The sequence below is a fragment of the Camelus bactrianus genome, chromosome 15 (genome assembly GCF_048773025.1).
Source record: "Camelus bactrianus isolate YW-2024 breed Bactrian camel chromosome 15, ASM4877302v1, whole genome shotgun sequence".
Lineage (NCBI taxonomy): Eukaryota > Metazoa > Chordata > Mammalia > Artiodactyla > Camelidae > Camelus > Camelus bactrianus.
The window spans coordinates 65,620,391-65,640,334 of record NC_133553.1 but is presented as its reverse complement, the minus strand read 5'-3'; the positions used below and the strand labels follow the sequence as shown (position 1 = coordinate 65,640,334).

The 19,944-nt window shown below is 59.3% G+C and overlaps 1 protein-coding gene and 1 long non-coding RNA gene across 5 annotated transcripts; one reads left to right on the top strand and one right to left on the bottom strand.

The window, feature by feature from the left end:
* Window positions 1-290: 290 nt before the first annotated feature.
* On the bottom strand, window positions 291-1,728 carry LOC141573342 (uncharacterized). Its single transcript, XR_012499008.1, has 3 exons — window positions 1,609-1,728; window positions 786-1,382; window positions 291-459 (listed from the first exon to the last, which is right to left on the bottom strand). It is a non-coding gene; the product is annotated as an uncharacterized LOC141573342 (long non-coding RNA).
* On the top strand, window positions 450-19,687 carry CYP26B1 (cytochrome P450 family 26 subfamily B member 1). 4 transcript variants are annotated; one of them, XM_074341306.1, is made up of 6 exons: window positions 450-935; window positions 4,431-4,655; window positions 13,452-13,727; window positions 14,000-14,155; window positions 15,593-15,877; window positions 16,257-19,687. In XM_074341306.1, the coding sequence occupies exons 1-6, from the start codon at window positions 732-734 to the stop codon at window positions 16,647-16,649; spliced, it is 1,539 nt and encodes a 512-aa protein (XP_074197407.1). In that variant the 5' UTR covers window positions 450-731; the 3' UTR covers window positions 16,650-19,687. The 4 variants fall into 4 exon arrangements, with proteins under 4 accessions (XP_074197407.1, XP_045379148.1, XP_010961993.1 ...); XM_045523192.2 differs by lacking the exon at window positions 450-935 and adding an exon at window positions 1,332-1,475; XM_010963691.3 differs by lacking the exon at window positions 450-935 and adding an exon at window positions 1,639-1,742.
* The last annotated feature ends 257 nt before the right edge of the window (window positions 19,688-19,944 follow it).

Below are 19,944 nucleotides of genomic sequence, written 5' to 3'. Positions count from 1 at the left end.
GGTCCGCCGGCTCCGCACCCGCGCCCGCCGCGCCGCCTCGCCCGCCGCGCCCGCCTCGGGGGTGCAGCGGCGACTCTGGGGCTCGGGCGCGCCGCCCGGGGCAGCCCAGGCACTCTGGGCTCGACCTCTCCTCTAGCCTCAGCCGGGGAGCCTTCCCCCTCGCACCCAAAGTTTCTGGGGTTCGTTGGAATTTGGGATTCAGGATTTTTTCCTTTTTTTTTCCACCTAGGAATTTGAGGGGAAAACTTTCGACAAATCGATCGTATTTTCTCTCCGCTAGTTCTCTGTCCCCCTTCTTTTTTTTTTTTTTTTTTCGAGCAGGGGAAGGGGCTTACGAGAGAGGCTCCCGCTGGACAAAGTTTTCCAAAGTTTTCCGAATGTGATGGTTGCGGGGAGAGCTAATTCACCAGCTTGATTCACGGCTTCATCTCACCACCCCTCGAGCAGCCCCCAAGCCCTCTATAAGGGAACAAACAAACAAACAAACAAAGTTACACTCTGAGTCGCCTCGTGTCTCCTCTCTCTTCTTTTGGGCGATTTCCCCCCCTCTCTCCTCTCCCCTCGCAGCCTCCACTTCCCTTCCCTCGCCCCTTCCTCCTTTTCTGTTTCGGCTGGAGGTGCCAGGACCCCCGGCCGCAGCCTCCCCTCCCCCGCCGCTCCCGTCCCTTCTCGTCCGGCCCTCCCCTCCCCCGCCGCGGCCCGCACAGCTAATCCCCCGAGCGGCCGCCAACATGCTCTTTGAAGGCTTGGAGCTGGTGTCGGCGCTGGCCACCCTCGCCGCGTGCCTGGTGTCGGTGACGCTGCTGCTGGCCGTGTCGCAGCAGCTGTGGCAGCTGCGCTGGGCTGCCACTCGCGACAAGAGCTGCAAGCTGCCCATCCCCAAAGGCTCCATGGGCTTCCCGCTCATCGGAGAGACCGGCCACTGGCTGCTACAGGTAAGGGCGCACTCCTCGCTCCGTTGCTCTCCAGGGTCCGCTAGCCGCAAGCACCGGCGAGTTGGAGCCGCCGGCCGGCCAGGGGGCGCCGGGAGCCTGAAGGCATCGGTCCCCGCCCCGCCCCTTCCCTCCTCTCAGCCTGAGCTGCCCGGGCTTCCCCTGCCCGCCTACGGTGTGGTTCAGAGCCCGCTGGCGGCGGGTGCGCACGTTTAGGGGGCTGGTAAGAGAGGTACTCGCACCCGAGAGGGCTCCCGAGACTGACTTTTTCCAGTCTCAAGAGACTCAGCAGGGGTGCATAAAGCGTCCGGGCTGGGAGTGCGGGGGGTGCAGCGCAGCGCGAGCCGGAGGGGGCGTCCAGTTGTGAGTCGCTTTCGCCGCCCCTTCGCGCTCCAGGCCCCAGTAGTCGTCCGCCTCTTGGGCTTTGACGGTGTCACTGGGATCCGAACACTGAGTCAGGGAGAGAAGGAGAGGGCCAGTGGCAGCAAGAATTGCCCCTTTAAGATCCGGGCTGTGTTCCCGCCTCATCACCGGCTATGCCAGGTACAATTGCCCTGGTCCACGGTCCGAGAAAGTGTGTGTGTTTTGTGGTGGGGGAGGAAGGAGGTAACCCAAAGAAAATAAGACTGAGACCCGAGGTTTCCCGGCTTTCGGAGAAAAGGGGCTATTTACTTACTGGGTGGAGACGGTTTAGCAGGGGAGAGTAACTTGGGAGAGGTGTGATCCATAGAGCGCGTGTTTGTTGTTAGACGCCGCACAACCCACGCTGCTGGTGATAATAGGGGTAGGCGCGTCGGGAACCAGACCCAGGTAGGTAATGGGGAGATTAACCTGGAATTAACCTCGTCAAGTGCTAGACAATCGCTTTTGCAATTTGATACACTCCAGGTTTTTCTTTAGGGAGGGGGGTCCTCTGGGTTAACCGCGGGAGGTGTGTTATGTGCGTGTGTGCTCGCGTGTTTGTCGGGCGGGTGCTGATGCGAGTTAGCGGAAGGATGGCTGTACTGAAACAGACAGCCCCAGCACGGGAGAGGTGAGGCGGGAGGTGAACGTACAGATCCGTAGGTTTAGAAGTGCGAAAGCTTGGTTTGAAATTAACAGACGCGTGCAATCCGCGCGCGGACACAGACACCCCGTGCAGCCCCGCCCCGCCCCCCTCCCCCGCCTGGCGCCAATTGACAGCAGAGCAGGGGCGAGAGGGGCATGCGAGGTTCCTCTGCCCAGTGGTCTTCCCAAGTCTTGGAATCAGTCCATCTTATTTGGGGGCTGTTCGTGCAACAAGGTGGGGTTCACTTCAATCAATGGGACCCCCGTCACTCCGTAAAGAAATCCCTAGAGCTACTTCCGTGCTACCACACTTAAAGGGTTAACTGCAGCGGTGGTCTAGGCTTTTGGCTGAGACTTTAGGAAATAAAATAATTCACAGGGGTATCGGCCTCTGCCTTGTTAGAGCCAATCTGCAGAATTCGCAGTCTGTCACCCCCGACCTTCCCTGATCTCCACCCCCGCCCCCGACGTCCCCCTGACCTTTTCTCCGAATCCCACAAGGACCCCTGGGGCTCAGTCTCCAACCGACAGGTAAGATGGGGAGGAGGAAGCAGGCCTTAAGCCTCTGGATCCATCCGCCCCCGGGGCCTTTGACTCTGAGGTGGGAGGGAAATGGGGGATGCCTGTAGAGGAGCATTGAAGGGGTTAATGGGAGCCCTCTGAATCCCAGCTTTATTTTTTCGGAGTCATTTATCAGATTTTACGGGGGGACCTCCAAGGGCTCTCCGTTTCCACCGTGCGCCATCTAAACAGAGCCCAGGGCTAAAAATACAACATTTTTGTATAAATTGGACTCGCGGCCCGAGCGGCTGCCCCTATGAAAGTCCTCTTTGTGAAGACCGTGGAAACGGCGGACAAATAACTCTTTATTAATGCCACAAAAAACGCACTTTAATTATAGTTAGGCAGATCAGAGGTGGGGGGGTGGCAGGAGAGAGGCGGCGGCGACCTCGGAAAATTCACAACCCAACTTTTGTGTCGAAAGAAAAGAAAAACAGAGGAAACGCAGGAGAGGAGAGAAGGAGAGTCAGACGGAGTGAGAGAGACGGTAGAGACTGAGGGAGGGAACTCCGTTCCTCACCCTCCTTTTGTCGCACCTCAACCCTCGCCTCGATTTCTCTTAAAGGGGTAGACGCCATCTAGAACTGCGGCTGGGTGGGGGGAGTTCTACCCCACCCGCCAACCTGGGAGTGGGGCGGCGTCCCCCGCGGCCCAGCCCCCCTCTTTTGGAGGCGCGGGCGCTCGGGGCTGGATCCTTGTTGCGCGCCCGGGCCGGAGGCGCATGTGGAAAAGTGATTAGGACTCCAGGTTCTGCAGAGTCACTTTTCCGCAGGGCTGGGGTGTGTACACATCTCGATGGAGAATACTTTTCGGTGGAAGAAAGGAAAGTGAGGAGGGGTACCAACCCGGGAAAAGAGGAAGCCGAGTTATCCCTTCGGGGGTGCATGACCCCACAGGTCTGGAGCCCGCATCGTCACGTCTGCTGGCGGGCAGGCGGGACAGCCTGACAGGTGGCGCCCCTCCCCTTCTCACCGGGTGCTGCCCGGCACAAGAAGGGTTAAAATGTGGGGTTGGGTGGCGAGCGTCGACGTCAAAGGTGAGCGGGACGCCCCTGCCCCCGCCCCTCGGAGGTCCCCTCGGTTTCCGGTACCCGCGCGGGGCCGGCACATCCAGCTCCTCCGAGCGCCGGGCCCGGGCTGGGGCCTGGCCGTGCTCGGCTTGTGCCGCCGCCGCCGCCGCCGCCGGGGATCCGGTTACCTGGGGCGGCCGCCCCGCCTCGCCCCGCCCCGCGGGAAGCGCCTTTCTCCGCGCTCGCGTTCCAAACTCCAGGGCGGCGACTAAAGCCCTTTTCAGTTATTTCCAGGGCAAATTGCATTAGGAAAATCGCGGCTCTCGGCCCGTGACCCTACCCTTTGGAGCCCTCGGAGGGCCGCCGGGTCCCTTCGCGGCCCACACCCGCGAACGGAGGAAACCCCAACCCCCATCTGTAGTGATTGCCTCCGGGCACCGACCGCTCACCGCTATAAATAATCTTTGGCCTGCGGCCACCCCGCGGGGTCTCGCCAGCCCGTGGCTGGGAGCCTGGAAATATTTATTCCGAGAGTCTCCGGAGCGCGAGGCGGGGGATGGGGGAGGCGAAGGCTCTAGCTTCGAGTCCCGCCGTCCGGGATACCTTTTCCCTCCCGCAAGTCATTACTAAAAATCAGTCTCCCGCGGGGTGCCCTGGGCCTCTCGCCCCCTTGCATTATTTATTATCCTCTAGGCCCTACTTCCCAGTTCTTGTGCATGCTATGAAAAATAAAACGTGTGTGTGTGTGTAGCGGGGTAGAGGACCGGTGCCCCGGGTGGGGTCCTCCACCCCTCCCCCGCGAGCCCTCGAGGCTGGGCCTCCAGGGCGTCCCATCTGGAGATGTGGGCCTTGAGAGAGGTTTCTCGCGTTCCCCCCCGCAGGGCTCTGGCTTCCAGTCGTCGCGGAGGGAGAAGTATGGCAACGTGTTCAAGACGCACTTGCTAGGGCGGCCGCTAATCCGCGTGACGGGCGCGGAGAACGTGCGCAAGATCCTCATGGGCGAGCATCACCTCGTGAGCACGGAATGGCCACGTAGCACACGCATGCTGCTGGGCCCGAACACGGTGGCCAACTCCATCGGTGATATCCACCGCAACAAGCGCAAGGTAAGAGCTCTGGGCTAGGAGCCCCGGAACCGTGCTCTGACCCTCTTTTCCCGTACACCCCCCCCCCCCCCCGGGGTAAGGAGTTCTCAGAGCCCCAGGGACGTCCCCACCTGAATCTGCGTCCTTGTTTGCACACCGTGCTGGAGAGGATCCCGAGGCTTTCAGCCTAGACGGCTGCGATTTGGGATCCAGGTCCTGCACAGGCCTCCTCCGGGCCCGCCCTCTTGCTGACCCACTACGCCACGCACACTGCCAGGCCCAGCGAATAGCTATTTGGGGGGTGGTTTGGAAAACTTAAACATGCGGCGACAGGGGCGTCCAACGCCTGTCCTCATCGTGCTCCACAAAACTAGAAAAAAGAGAGGGTGGATGGTGGCCAGCGCTCCCCTTTTCACTCCCTGGAATTCTGAGGACTTGAGATGGATCATTCTCAAATCACACCTAGCCTTCCTGCCACAGGTTGATTTAAGGGCGACACGGGCAGGGGCGGGGAGCCGGGGACACCTTATGGGCAGCGATCGCTGGGCCCTGCCTGGGAGAGCTGAGGTGAAATTTGGGCCACCGCGCGCGATGGTCTGGACTGAGGAAGGAAGGGCGGAGGGGTGGGAGAACCGCCGAGGGGCGGCGGGGGATCAAAGCGCACCTACCCCCTCCCATAAAGAGGAAGAGAAAGTGGGTGTTTATCCCGTGGATTTCCCGAGCGCCTGGAAGAGGCGCGCAGGAAGCGAGCCAGCGCGCACGGAGCAGGCCTCCCCGCCCCCTCCCAGGGCTGCGCCGCCGCCGCGGCTCTGAGCGCCGGCGGCACGTGCTATTTGAACTGCAGTAACCCGAAAGCTGAGCCGCCGGCGGGCGGGGCGCCGGCCCGCTGGCTTAAAGCAGCCGCGATTCGGGGGAGAGGGTGGGAGGGGGGCCTGGACGACCTCCCCTCCCTTTATTTTTTCCATTGGGTCAGTGGACCCACCAGGTTTGAAACCTAAAGGAAAGCGAGAGGCGGCCTCTGATCCCCGGGAAGAGTAGCAGAGAGGGAACAGGGGAGGGGGCGACGGCGGGCAGCCCCCTCCGCCGGAAGCCTGTGTGTGAAGTGGTCTTGGTGAACAGAGGAATTCATGCTATGGTATTTGATGCCTTACGAACTGCCTGTGAAGAGTACTTCTCCGTAGCAGACAAAAGGAGGAAAATCAGAAGGGACTGGTCTGCGCGTACACCGCTCCCCCCCAACCCGACCCCGGGCCAAAGCGTGAATTTCAAGGGCTGGGAAAGGGGCTTCTAAAGTCGTCTCCCCATCTGCTTCACCAAAGCAGGAAGCAGCTAACCGAGCCCGGGGGCAGATGACGAGGGTTCTTGGGAGTGGCTGGGAGGGGGCTTTAGGCTCAGGAATCGGGACTTTTCAAATATGTTGGACGCTTCTTTTTTTTTTTAGTCTTTGTGACTCTGCCGAAAGCTTTTTTTCAGAGAGTTAGGAGAGAGCCCCAGACTCAGAACCCCAGCTCCAAAGAACGTGGCTGCTTCCTCATTTTATCTTTATGAAGGCTTTGACAAGAAAGCGATTGAGAAGGGGACCCTGAGGCTAAGAGAGGCTGAGGGACTGAACCACTGTTAGGAAGGGAAGAAAAGACAGGGCAGGGCCTACAACACAGGAATCCTTGGAAAGAGTTGCTTCTAAGTCACCAAACAGAGCCCACCTGGGGCTGCAGAAGCTGAGGGTGGGGGTGGAGATGGGGAGTGCGTGCTGGGAGGCAGGAGGCTTGGTCAGGACCTGAGTGTGAGACCCTGGGGGTGCAGAGGGCTTTGGGGGGAGGTTGTTGCCCTGCAGTTTCATGCACACTCTGCTTGACTTGGCTTTGGGCCTCCAGGTGGGGAGGGCACCCCTGGAAAGCCCCAAGATTTTGGCTTACATTGTTCAAGGGGGAGGAGAAAGGAGGGGCACCGATGAATGCTGCTGGAGGAATATGCCACGAAGAAAAGGGGAGGTAGGGACTGGATGAGGGGGTGGGATCCTGGTAGGGCCAGAAAGGAAAACCCTGAATGAGGCATATATGGTCCCCCTCTCTGGGGCTCCCTTGCCCTCTGGCTCCTGGGGGAGGGTGTGGTGCAGCCAGAGACCAGCTCTTCCTGACAGTGGCTTGGGAACCTGAAGGAGGGCCATCCTGTGTGTACTAGTCACATGCTTGTTGTGTGGCACGAATGGGGCTCCTGTGTTAAATGGGCAGATGGAAAGGTCCTTACCCCAAATCTCTAACTGATGTTCCATAAACTTAAGTTTACAGGATTAAATAGCAGGTCTTGTGTCTCAAACATAGGTTTGTATTTGAAACATAGAAGCGGGGAAACTTGGTCCTTGCCCTCAAGAAGTGGAATCCAGCTGGAGGGATGAGAAGCGTATACGCAGAAGCACACATATTGGTCCTGGAGAAAATGGCCAGTCTGTGGATCCAATGCCCAGTGGACTCAATCTGGCCAGGGTGGGGCTGCTGTGTGCCACTCCCCTCCTCCCCCACCCCCCAGGCCTTATTTAGCCCACGGTGCAAGCATGGGAGCAGGGACTTGGCTGGAGAGCCAGCTGTTGGGCCAGGCCCCAGCCCGGTTAGAATGTATTTGCAGGAATTGGGGCCCAGGTGTGCTGGGGCCCTGCTGGCGGGGAGCTCAGAGCGTCACTATTTCCATTGGGGCTGCTACCCCACCCCTTCTCTGGGAGGTCTGACCAGATGTGCTGGGAAGGGGCTCCTCACAGCCATTGCTGCACTCCAGGTGTTTGTCCAAGGCTGCCCTGGTGGTCTAGGACCAAGAAGGGTAGGGTTGCCAGGGAGAAAGTCCAGAATATCTTGCTCAGTCTAACAGAATCCTATCTGGAAGCCAGACCTGTGTCCCTATAACCATGACCTCAGACTCTGTCCCTCCTCCGTTGTTACCCACCCCCTACCTGGGGCCTGGGATGTCTCTGAGGGGGAGGGACCGTATCCCTCTTTGTGTGCAGAGAGCCTGGGTTTTGCCCTAGGAGGGTGCATGGAGTCTGATAAGGAAGAGGCACAGAGAAGGAGGGGTGTTGCCATGGGTAGTTCTGGAAGCACCCAGGGCCCAGCCGCCCAGACCAGGATCAGACATTTCCTCTTTCCCTTTGGCGATAGGGCCGGGCCTCTTTGCACCAAAGGGCGGGCATCTTCAGGGCTTTTCAGACAGTGGCCCTGAAACGCTGGCAGGGAACTTGGAGTGCATCACAGGGATGCACTTAGCCTTGGAGCCCTGGGCTGGAGAGACCCCAGGAGTGGTGGTCTTGTTCCTCCTGCCCTGACCCCTGGCTTTAGGGACCTCTGTGCTCATGGCTGGAGTTGGGGAGCAGCTCCCTGGGTTTTAGAGGTAGAGATTAAGAAGCCCTGCCTTCCCACCCACTGTCCCTCACTGACCTGGCCTTTGGGCCCCATCCTGAGTGGAGGTGGAGCTCAGGCTCAGGGTTACTGCACTCCTCTCAAATCCTGTGTATCCTGGAGTTTGTGTCAGAATGGAGAGGCCAGGAGGTGCCTCAGCAGGAGGGCACAGCCAAGAGGGCCAGTGGTTGCCGGTTCCTGGGGAAGGCCAGCTCAGACTGGCCTTTGGACGAATGCACAGCACCTGGCTTGAATGTCACATCTGCCAGGTTCAGCTCAGGGCAGAAGGTCCCACCTGCATCAGATGGGGAGGTGGTAGGTGGCACAGCCGGGCAGCCCTGCTACTGGGAGCTCTGCCCCGCCCCCCAGCATAGGCACAGACAGAGCCTTTGTTCGGCCAACAGAGATCCTTCACCCAAAAGTTACTGTAACACTAGAAACTGCTGAGGGGGCGGGTGGTAGGAGCGGATCTCTCTGAAGGTCGGCGGGGGAGGGTGCCCACGACTGCTGCCCAGCGCCTGGGGGTGGGCTCCTCACTCTGCCTGCCCTTGTGCCAGGCCGGGGCTGCCCCTCCCTCTCCCCCGACTTCTGTGTCCTCCCAGGGTGGGGCGGGGTCCAAGGCTGTGATGCTGAAACATGTTTGCGCACTCTCCCAGCCTGGGGAGACAGTTGTGGCCTTGGTCGGAGGTGGGGAGGCTTGGCTGGAGTCCCGTCTGGCCCTGAGCCCCCTGTGCCATGTTGTATTTGTTCCAGGTTCCCCAGGCCAAAGGGCAGAGGTTAGAGGTGTATCTCCAGGGGCTGACAAATTTTGAGAGCAAACCAGAGTAGCTGGCTTTACCCTTGGAATAAACTTGGGCCATAGAGGTGGGTCTCCTCCAGGGCTCTTAGATAAACTCAGAGCCCCCACGATTGGTAGAGGGTGGCCCAGTGGGGTATGGAGTGGCAGACGCAGGGTGTTTAGGGACCCTAGTGAGTGTGGCCAGTCATGCCCTGGATGTGACCTTGGAAGGGCCCTTCCTGCTTTGGGCCTCAGCTTTCCAAAGGGCTTTACCTACGGCTGGAGAAGGGGAAGAGGGTCTGGGTGGACCTTCTTAGGTTCTGTGGTCCAGCAGGTATGTGCTCAGTGCTGCCCTCCCCTCCCCTACCACGTGCCATTGTTGTGTTGAGACCATTGGAACTGGAGTCAAATGGGGGACGGCTACTGCGTTCCCACAGATGCTGGGAACCCAGAAGGGGCATGCCCAGGCTGGGGGGTCTGGGCCAGCCCCTCCCAATCAGAGGGGCTGAGCAGGGCCTGGCTCGGGAGGCAGCCAGGGTGAAGCCGAGGGCCATGGAAACGCCAGGCAGCTGGGAAGATGACGTCCTCTCTCGGCCTCCCCCTTACTTGAGTATAAAGTACACACCTTGGCGTCACCCCTGTGCTGTGCGGACAGCTGCCGCGGCGGCTGCCCGCCCTCTGTTATTCTTTCCACTCCGCAGGCCGTGGCTCCGGTGGCTTGGCGGGGTGGCCTGCCCAGGCCCCCACCCTCCTGGGCAGCCGCTTCCATTCCTCCCAGTCTGAGTCACTGGCCCGGGGAGTGGGTTCCCTCTCGGTTCTTCCTGCTTCTGAAGCTGCCCATCCTCTCTCCCTCCATCCATAGCCGCCAGGCCAGTGGAGAAGGGGAGGTTACCTGGCTGAGGGGTCAGCACGCAGGGCTGTGGGGGTCCAGTGAGCGACGCCCCTCCCAGGGCACTGGGTGAGAGGCGGAAGCGGGGAGGGAGCCATAGGGGTGTTGGGGAGGCATTAGCAAAGACCACAATGGGGAATTTGAGCCTTGACAAGCCCCCTGGTGGTTCCCCCAGACCCTGGTTGCAGAATCAGCTTTTATTCCAGGGAGAGGGAGAAGCCGGGATGCAGGCTCTTGAACCAATTGCACTGTTGGGAAAAGCAGTAGAGGTGGGGGGAGGGTTTCCGAGCACATCCTTCAGAGTGAGGACGCATCCTGCCCCGCGTCCGTCCGTGCCTGAAGCTCCCGGGTCTCCCGTGCGCCTCTGCCCTGCTTTCCCTGGCACCAGCCCGGCTGGGATGTCCATACCTGCTGCTCCCTCTGCAGGGCTTTCCCCAGGCCCGGCCGGCTCCCGGTGACCTTTGTCCAGCATTCTTGGCTTACTTGTGGGAATTCCCAGGGAAGCCCCAGAGGGAAACAAAGCAGCCCTGGCTCTTGTACGACTGTGGTCAGGGCATGGGCTCCGGGGCCCGCCAGGAACCCTTCCCCTCTTCACACTGAGCCCGGCGCCTTCCCCTGTGCCCGAGTCCTGACCCTGCCCGCCCCCACGTGCCCAGGCCTCCCTCTGCCCTGGCCCGCACCTCCGCCTCCTCCTGGTCTTTGTGGTGGGTGGTGGTTTCTGGGCTGCCCTGGCTTTGGGAAGTGCCTGCGCTGTTCACCCTGGGCACGGTCCCAGGGAGGAGGCCCTGGAGTTTTCCCGGCGCCTGGGAGGCCCCGATGCCTGTGGAACAGCTAGGCCGGAGGCAGGGGCCTGGACTTGGTGACCTCTGAGCAAAGCCCCTTCGGCCCAGTGTGCCTGCAGTCTCTGCCTTTGCTTGGCTTCTCTGAGTAATTCCTCCACCTCGGGGCTGGGGGAGGGGTGCGGCTCAGAGGAGAATCGTGGGACAGCCAGGTGGAAAGGGACTGCAGAACATTCAGTTAGACTCCGGGATGGTCAAGGTAAGAGCTCTGGTCATGGCTACAATTCTTTCAGAAGCCCCACCCCAGGTGGCCTGCAGGTGCGGGGTGTCAGTGGGCTTCCTGGGGTCATTCCAGCTCCTTGCCTTGCTCAGGGCCCCTTCCCATCTAGAGATAAGGCATGGACACCCTGCCCTTGGAGTCTCTCTGCTCAGTCCTAGGTCCCCTTGAGTCCTCCCTGCCCTCCTTGGCCCCCAGGGTTTGAGGAGGAGCGATTCAGCCAGCCATCGCTAGAGGGCGCAGGCAATGTAACCTTTGGGGCAGGGCAGGGCTTATTTATCCCTGGGTCCTGCCTGGCCCACTCCTCCAGGTACAGTGGGAACCCTCTGAGCGCCTCCTTCGGTGACCCTGGGATGGCCCCTCCTGAGCTTCTGTAGCCCATACGGGATGTGTGAGTGGGGGCCTGGCAGGCACTTACTGGATGATTCTTGCAATGCCAGATTCTGGGCTTCTCTGAGGGGACAGTACCTCGGGACACATGGATATTGGTGTTTATATGATCTGCACATTGAAAGGACTCACAGAGGTCACCTGGTTCCACCTCACCAGTTTACAGGCGAGGAAACTGAAGCTGGGGTGGGTGGTGACTTGGCCATGATCACACTCACACAGTAAGTTGGTGGGTGATCTGGACTTAAAAGTCAGGTCTCTGGGTGCCCAGCCTGCCTTTCCCCAGCCCCAACTGCATCTTAGAGCCTAGCTGCTTTGACTTTGGCTGGTCTTGGTGGGCCTGGCCTCTGCTCGATTCCCCCTCCACCTGCCCACCTTTGGGCCCAGGTCTCCGTGTGCTGCCCCTGCCTTCTCCCCTTCATGGCAGTGCAATTCTGGCCCGGGCTGGCTGGCTCTGGCCCCTGTGCCTGCCTGCTCCTCCTCCAGCCTCCCCACCGAGGCCTGGCAGTCACAGAGTTATGGTCCTGCCTCCCTCGTGAGCCTGCTTGGCTCCCACAGATCCCTCTCTGCTCATCCTGTGGGCTCTTTGCTGTTTTGTAAGGGCCCCTAGTGAGCCAATGTTGGGCCCCACTCCCATCCATAAAACTCTTGGACCAAGAGCTGAACCTGGAATCCTAAGGACACTAGGGTGGGGGAGCTGGGGCAGAGAGCACCCTGAAGGGAGGTGGCAGCTGAGTTCCCACCCCAGGAAATTCCCAGGGCCCCCACAACTGAGCAAGGTGTGAGTGACCTGCCCAGACCTGGGCTGCCCCGGCCACCTCCCCTCATCCTTCCACATTCCAGCTGTCCTTTCGTAGCAGGAGCAGCCCCAAACAGTGCTGGCTTCTCTGCCCTTCACTGGCCTCCTTCCCTCCCTCCCTCCTCCTGCCCACCGGGAATTTCGGAATCAAAGTGCTATTGTGAATGCCTGGCTGGGCCACTGAAGGGCCAGCACTGTTATTTCTACAAACCAGCCCTCCCATTAGCCATGCAGGGCTGGGGCCAGGAAAATGTTACCTTTTCCTCCTTGAGCTGACTGCAGGGGAAATTCTCACATTTACAGTTTGTGCGGTGGTTGTGTTTGGGGGCAGGAGGGGAGGGCAGGCGCGTGTGTGTGGTTTGCGTGGGGCTGGGGGGCGGTGTGGCTAGAGGAATATTTGCCTCCTCCCTCTGTGCTGCCCCTCCCCTCTCTGCCTTCCCCGATGACCTTTCCCTTGGTGCTGGTGGGGGCACCCCCTTCTGCTCTGGACTCTGGAGACTGAGGTTAGAGGCTGTTGGTTACCAGTGAGACCCACAGGCCATCAGTAAATAACCTAACATCTTACCTTCTCCTGTCCACGGTGGGCAGCAGCCTGAAGCCATGCATAGGGGCATCTGGGTGAAGAAGGGGCAGGAGGACTGAGGAATTCCTTGCTCAAGATTCAGGAGGACAGAAAGCAGGGAAGGTGGAGACAGGACTCATTGACTACTTAAAATGGACTGGGAAGATACAGGAATTAAAAGGGCTTCTATCTGGGTTTCTGATCTTCTGGAGTGGAAAGCCTTCTCCCCATCCCCCTGTCTCCAGACCCGGCCACACTGAAGACACTTTCATGGCATAGCTGTTAACAGACTCCCTAGGATCTCCACCTTGTTATTTCCCAGGGAGTGAGAGCAGTTTTGGGTCTCAGGAAGTCCTGCGTGCAGTCTAGCCTTAGGCTTTCTTGTTCTCCCATCAGTGGAGTAAAAGAGCCACCTACTGTTTTCCCCCTCTTCCTTGTCCAGTCTACTCACCTGTGTTCTATTTTTTGGGGCCACTTCTGCCCCGTGTCCTGGGCATTCAGGAATGCCCCCCCCCCTGCAATGGAGGCCTCCTCTCCAGCCCCGCCCAGCCACCTCTTGTGTTGCCCCCATGGCTGGTCCATCGCCTGCAGACCTGTTGGCAGCTGGACTGTCTAGTCTCCAGGCTCTGCCATTGTTTGGATCACATTTTTTTCTGGGGCTCAGAAAAGGAGATGACAGCTCAGGTCACCCTGTGAGTGATGTGGAAAGTCTTAACTTCATAAACTGTGTTTTAATCCTGTCCTTCCCCTGCCTCCCCTCCAAGCCATGGGCAGTAGAGGGTGGGTGTTCAGAGTAGAGGAGCCAGCAGAGGGGCTGTGGCTGCAGATGGATGGAGTTGAGCTCGATCAGAGTAAGGACCTGGAGTTTCCCCTGATTGCAGTCATGGGAGCTGTGCTTCGGTCAGGCCTTGTGAGCACGCCCCAGCCCATCTGACCAGCTCGCCCCTCTGGACCCCCCAGGTCTTCTCCAAGATCTTCAGCCATGAGGCCCTGGAGAGCTACCTGCCCAAGATCCAGCTGGTGATCCAGGACACGCTGCGCGCTTGGAGCAGCCACCCCGAGGCCATCAATGTGTACCAGGAGGCACAGAAGCTCACCTTCCGCATGGCCATCCGTGTGCTGCTGGGCTTCAGCATCCCCGAGGAGGACCTCGGGCACCTCTTCGAGGTCTACCAGCAGTTTGTGGAGAACGTCTTCTCCCTGCCTGTTGACTTGCCCTTTAGCGGCTACCGGCGGGTGAGCACACAGAGCCTCGGAGGAGGCGAGCTGGGCATCCGTGAGCCCTTCCTGCCCTTCCTGAGGGAGGGGGCAGCTGACTGGTCACGGGGGCAGAGAGAGGGGAGGTGTCAGCGGAAGGGTGGGGTGGAGCCTTCACCCGGGGTCTCTGCAGATTAGATGGGAAGTTCTCAGAGGAGTACCCCCATCCCTGGCCCTGCCCGGCCTTGGGAGGAGGCTCTCTGTGACCCTGCCCTTCCCCTTGGGTGACCGGACGGCCTTTCTCCTCTCAGGGCATTCAGGCACGGCAGATCCTACAGAAGGGCCTGGAAAAGGCGATTCGGGAGAAGCTGCAGTGCACGCAGGGCAAGGACTACTCGGACGCACTGGACATCCTTATTGAGAGCAGCAAGGAGCATGGGAAGGAGATGACCATGCAGGAGCTGAAGGTGAGGCACCTGCCCTCCCCCGGGTGGGAGAGTCCACATGGGTAGGGCCACCCTTCTCTCCCCACGGCTTGCTGTGCACCCAGTCCTGGTGGTGGGTCCCCACAGCAGCTGAGCCCCATGCTTTCCCCACCCATAGTCCCATCTACCATTTTGGAAAAGATGCTGAAAATTGGCTCTTAGAAACCCTGAATAGACTCAGCATTAGCGGCTTTGTTGACACCCTGGCAGCCACTCCCCCATATTCACTGTTCCAGTGCATTTCCCAGTATGGCATGGTCCCAGTAGCCCTGGGAGGTCACCTAGGGAAACGCAGGCCCAGAGGGGAAGCCACTTTCTGGAGGGCAGCCTCAGCTCTTGTGGAAGAGCAGAGAGATTTGGACCAAATTTAGGTCTCCTCTGGTTCCCACCAGCCTTTACAAGTTGATGGCATTTGACACTCTCCCTGCCCACCTGGCACTGGCCAAGCCTAGCTGGGCTGCGGGCACCGAGACTGTCCACACTGGGCTCCGAGAAGGGCTTCCTGCCTGCCCTTTCCCAGGGTGGGTACTCCACGTGAGGGGAGGCGGCATCCGTTCATCCTCGCCTAGACTCTGCCACCCTCATGCTGGCCAGGTGCTGGTGGCCACGGACCGCAGACTGCTCCGTCCCTGTTGTCTCTGCTTCCCCTGTAGTCTGGCTCCAGCTTTTTTCCTGGTGAGCCAGGAAGGAGACCTAATGACTTTCCCATTTCACAGGAAGTTTTGTGACTCTTAGGTGGTGCCATGGCAAGCGAGGGACCCAGGTTCCTTCACTCCCCTCTCTGGGCTGAGCGTCCACGCTAGTAAAGTGCAGGGTTTAGAATGAGATGACTTGTTGAGGCCTTTCCATGGGGCATCATTGCTCCCCAGGGAGCCCTGGAAGGGCTCTGAGTCTTCTGGGGGCCACCTCCCCTCGGCCTTCTCACTACATTCCCATCCCAGGGCCTCGAGGGTGTGACCCCAGGCTGCTTCCCCAGCGGCTCAGCAATCCGGACCACCTGGAGATAGAGGAAGGGGCTGGGGCGCCTGTCAGGAGGCCCAGGTTTAGACCCTGCACCTCAGCCCCACTCACCTGGCAGTGCCTGCTCCTTGGGATTTGTTCTTTTCCTCCTGTGAGCTCACTGCTCTGATGAGGGCCACTGGCGCTGGCCCTGGAGTCCAGCAGTGAGTGGGAAGCAGCCCTACCTCAGGGGACTTTTAGGCTGGTGCCTCTGCCCGGCCAGGGGACTAGCCCTGTAACCTGTGGCCATCATGGCCCAAATGCCCCAGCAACGTGATGCTCAGAGGAAGCAGGCAGGGCCCAGCTAGATGACCCCTGGGGCACGGGGGACCCTGGCAGAGAGGGGCTGCCCCCAGGCTGGGGCCGCACGGCTGAGCCCAGGTCCAGGTGGCGAGCGGTGCTTCTCCCCCGTGGCTGCAGGATGGGACCCTGGAGCTTATCTTCGCCGCCTACGCCACCACCGCCAGCGCCAGCACCTCGCTCATCATGCAGCTGCTGAAGCACCCGGCCGTGCTGGAGAAGCTGCGGGAGGAGCTGCGGGCCCAGGGCATCCTGCACAGAGGCGGCTGCCCCTGCGAGGGCACGCTGCGCCTCGACACGCTCAGCGGGCTGCACTACCTGGACTGCGTCATCAAGGAGGTCATGCGCCTGTTCACGCCCGTTTCCGGCGGCTACCGCACCGTGCTGCAGACCTTCGAGCTCGACGTGAGGCTGGGCGCCGTGGGGCGGGGGCCCTGCCGCGGGGGTGGGAGGCTGGCTGATGGCTCCCCGCGGGGTAGGTGCCTCAGCCTGCCGGGGAGACAGTGCGGGCTCTCAGGGAGCTTCCGGACCGATGGGAGAGACCCTTCCCCAAATGCTGGGTCAGATGCAGCCCACCTGGATGTCCTGTGAAGCTGCTTGGGGACAGCTATAAAGATGGACTAATCAATACAACAAAAGGGGAGGCTGGCCAGGCCCCAGGCCCCCAGTGCGGTGCCGCCAGGAACAGCTGGGTGGGGGCAGGCAGGCAGAAAGTCCTGGGTCCCCTCAGACCTCCTCTGGTTCTCACCATCTCATCCCACCCCTGCCCCCACCTTGCCTCCAGGGTTTCCAGATCCCCAAAGGCTGGAGTGTCATGTACAGCATCCGGGACACGCATGACACGGCGCCCGTGTTCAAGGATGTGAACGTCTTCGACCCCGACCGCTTCGGTCAGGCACGGAGCGAGGACAAGGACGGCCGTTTCCATTACCTCCCTTTCGGCGGCGGTGTCCGGACCTGCCTGGGCAAACACCTGGCCAAGCTCTTCCTGAAGGTGCTGGCCGTGGAGCTGGCCAGCACCAGCCGCTTCGAGCTGGCCACCCGGACCTTCCCCCGCATCACCTTGGTCCCTGTCCTGCACCCTGTGGACGGCCTCAGCGTCAAGTTCTTTGGCCTGGACTCCAACCAGAACAAGATCCTGCCAGAGACGGAGGCCATGCTGAGCGCCACGGTCTAAGGCGCCAGGCCCTAGAGGGGTGGGTGGTGATGGGAGGGTAGAAACCTGTGTGTAGGCGGGGGCTGGAGCCCGGGGAAGAGGGAGGGCCCCCCAGACCTTGCCCTCCCCTGCCCCTCTCCCCAGCAAGCCCCACCCCAAGTCGAAAGGGCCCCGTCCTTGCAGGGCGGGGCCCTTCCCCAGCCCTGCTTCTCTCCAGTCTCTCCAGTTTCCCACCAGCTTGGCTCCTGGGAAAGGGCGTGGCTCTGGCCCTGCATGCCCGGCACAGTGTTAAATGTCGGTGGGCTGTGCTGCAGCCTTTGCTTGTGATGTTCTGCCCTGATCTCTCCCCTCCCTCTTCTTTTGGACTCTTTTAGTTTGAGGTCAGGTGGTTGACATGGGGGAGGAAGGAAAAGAGGTGCTCCCTTTGGCCCTCTCTTCAGCGCCCCCTCCCCTCTGCCTGGGCTTAGAAAGGCCGAGTGCCCCTCTGGGTGTGGCCACTGGCACCCGCGGGAACAGCATCTTGGGTAATAGAATGACAGTCACCCTTGGCAGGCTTGGCTGTCACCAGCCTGGAGGCCCTGCCCCTTGCCATTTTGGACATTTGAAATTACCTATTGCTGCTACTTTTTCTCTCTTCTGACCTTGGGGCAAAGGAGCCCCATGCCCTGTCCTCCCAGCATCCTCTCTGGTGGCCCTGGGCATGCGCACTGACATCCCCACCTTCCCGCCAGGTGGCCTGGAGCCCACCCTGCTCCCTGTTACACACACTCCCAAGGCCCTCGGCTCATGGGCTGCCCCCCAACACTGTCCCTATTTATTCACTGATATCACCTGGGACTGGAACTAGCATGTCCTCTGTCCCCTGGCCTCCATCCCAGCTGTCCCCGGCAGGACTTCTGCAAGCTACACAGCCCCCCAGGCCTAGGGTCGAGCAGCACCCTAGTTGCCAGACCTTCTGTGGGTTCAACCGCAGAGCCTCACTCCCGGGGTGAAGTCCAGCGCCTCTGCCTCTGTCCCCTGCTGGAGATGGGGAAGCAGCCCCCTGCCTCCCTCCCGGCTCCGTCCGAGACCTTGATCACAGCGGGGTTTGGAGGCTGCCACCGTCTCCCACTTGGTCACTCTTCACCCCGGTGCCCCCCACTCTGGCTAGTGAGTATGGGGAAGGATACGGGTTCTTTCTTCTGATGGGGAGCCAGGCCTCCGTCATCCCCCACTCAACCCTCTCACTTTGCCCGTTGCCCTTTGTCCTTGGAAAGGTGTCCCTGAAGTCCCTTCCCACCTCTGTGCCACTGTCTGCTTAGCCCAGCTCAGGGGGGTGGGGACTGGAAGAAGGCAAGGGGAGGTGTGTGCAGAAGCAGCCCTTCCCCACAGCTGGCCCGGGCTCTGCCTAGGGCCTGAGGCAGCTGTGGGGGGCGCTGCAGGGAGAGCTGACGAGGAGGGTATGTGATTTGTGAGAACTGGCCGGTCAGGGGATGAGAGAGGAGTAGCTCCTGCCACTGGCCTTTTGAGTGTTGGGAACAAGACATGCCTCCCAGGGATGTTCTGGGGCCTTTGGTGAGTCTCGGAGTAATTTTGTCTGTTTTCAGATTTTTCTTTGCTTTTCGTGTTTCTCTCTTGGCTTTTGATGTTATGAAAAAGCGATGATTTGTCTTTATGAGAAATTCAAAAACACACAGAAGAGGAACGCAGGACACCTATCCCCCTAATTACCCCTCCTCCGTAGCAGTGAGCACTGCGAGCAGCTCCGTGGCCCCCAGACGGGGTTCAGCGGGCAGGTGGCACATCCCCCTCCTGCCCCATTTCCACCTGCCTGGTGGTGGGCTCCGCAGGAATGGCTCGTGCCCCACGGACTGCTCTGTAACCCCATGCACAAGCTTTTCACTCATTCCTACCTTTTCACTGTTAAAAACACCAGTGCAGCACAGATATTATCAGCAAAAGTTGACATTAAAAAAAAGTTAGTAGTATCTCTGTCTTGCCACATTCTGAAAAACAGGCAAAAAGTGTGTAAAGACTCATCAAAGTTTGCAAGATAGCTGTATGGTGCAGCAGAATTTGTTACCTACAGAAAGCCCCGTGTCTGGAGGGCCGTGCCCCTCTCAGCTGACCCAGCCCCAGACAATTGTTGACTGAATATCTGAGAGTAAGTGCGTGCAGCTTCAGACAGGAAGCCCACCGGGCCTGGCCCGGCTGAGGGGCGGGGAGGCTGGAGGGCCACCGGGGAGGGGGGGCTCAGTGGCCTTCGCTTTGGGTGGCCAGCCTGGGAGGGGCCGAGAAGGCAAGGCTGAGGGCATCCCCGTGACGGAGGGAAAGAGGGATCGTTTGCCCCGCTGGGTCTCAAAGGCAATAAGAAGAGAACAGAAGAAAGCTCTTGAATGGCTGACAGGAGGGTTCCAGTGTCGAAATTCACCCGTCTCTGTAGGTCCATCCGTGTCTGCGTCTGTGTATAGGTTCTCTAGAGGTAGCATTAGATGAGCAGTGTTTTCTCACTTAGCATTCCTAACTATTGTAACTTGACGTTAAAGAGACAAAACCCCACACAACTCTTTCTGCCACGGGCTTGCAGATTGAAGCACTTTCGATGTTGGGCGCTGGCATATGTGTTCTGGGCACCATCGTGACCCTGCCCAGATCGCTATAATGTTATTTTATACACAAAACTTTTTTTTTTTTCATAAATGTTATAATTTTGTGTCTGTCTTTATAAACTATTATAAGTACTATTTTTGTTATAATTCAAAATAGATATTTAGTATAAAGTTTTTGCTGTTAAATATTTGTTATTTAGTAAAATATGAATTTTTTCTCTATTGTAAACATGGTTCAAATATTAATATGTTTTTATCACAGTTGTTTTAATATTGAAAAAGCACTTGTGTGTTTTGTTTTGATATGAAACTGGTGCCGTGTGAGTGTTTTTGCTGTCATGTGGTTTTAATCTGTATATAATATTCCATGTTGCATATTAAAAAATGAATGTTGTGCATTTTGTGATTTTGGAAATACTCAATATGGCTCTTTTATAGGCTTCCATAATAAACCGTGGGGACTCACCCTTGTTTGGTTTTCTGGTCTCTGCCTTCTCAGCTCCCTGAAAGGGTCCTCCTGGCCACCCATGTTCCCCTGAGAGACTGACACCCTGTCCCACCTGTGAGGCGGGACATTCTTTCCCAAAACATTTGTCCGGAGAGGCCAACCCACCATTCCTTGTGCGAAGGCTCAGAGAAGTCCATGGCCTGCCCTGCGAGGAGCAGGTTCCCTGGGGAGGGGAAGATGTAACTGGATGGCCACTGTCCCCAGAGGCCTGCTAAGGGCC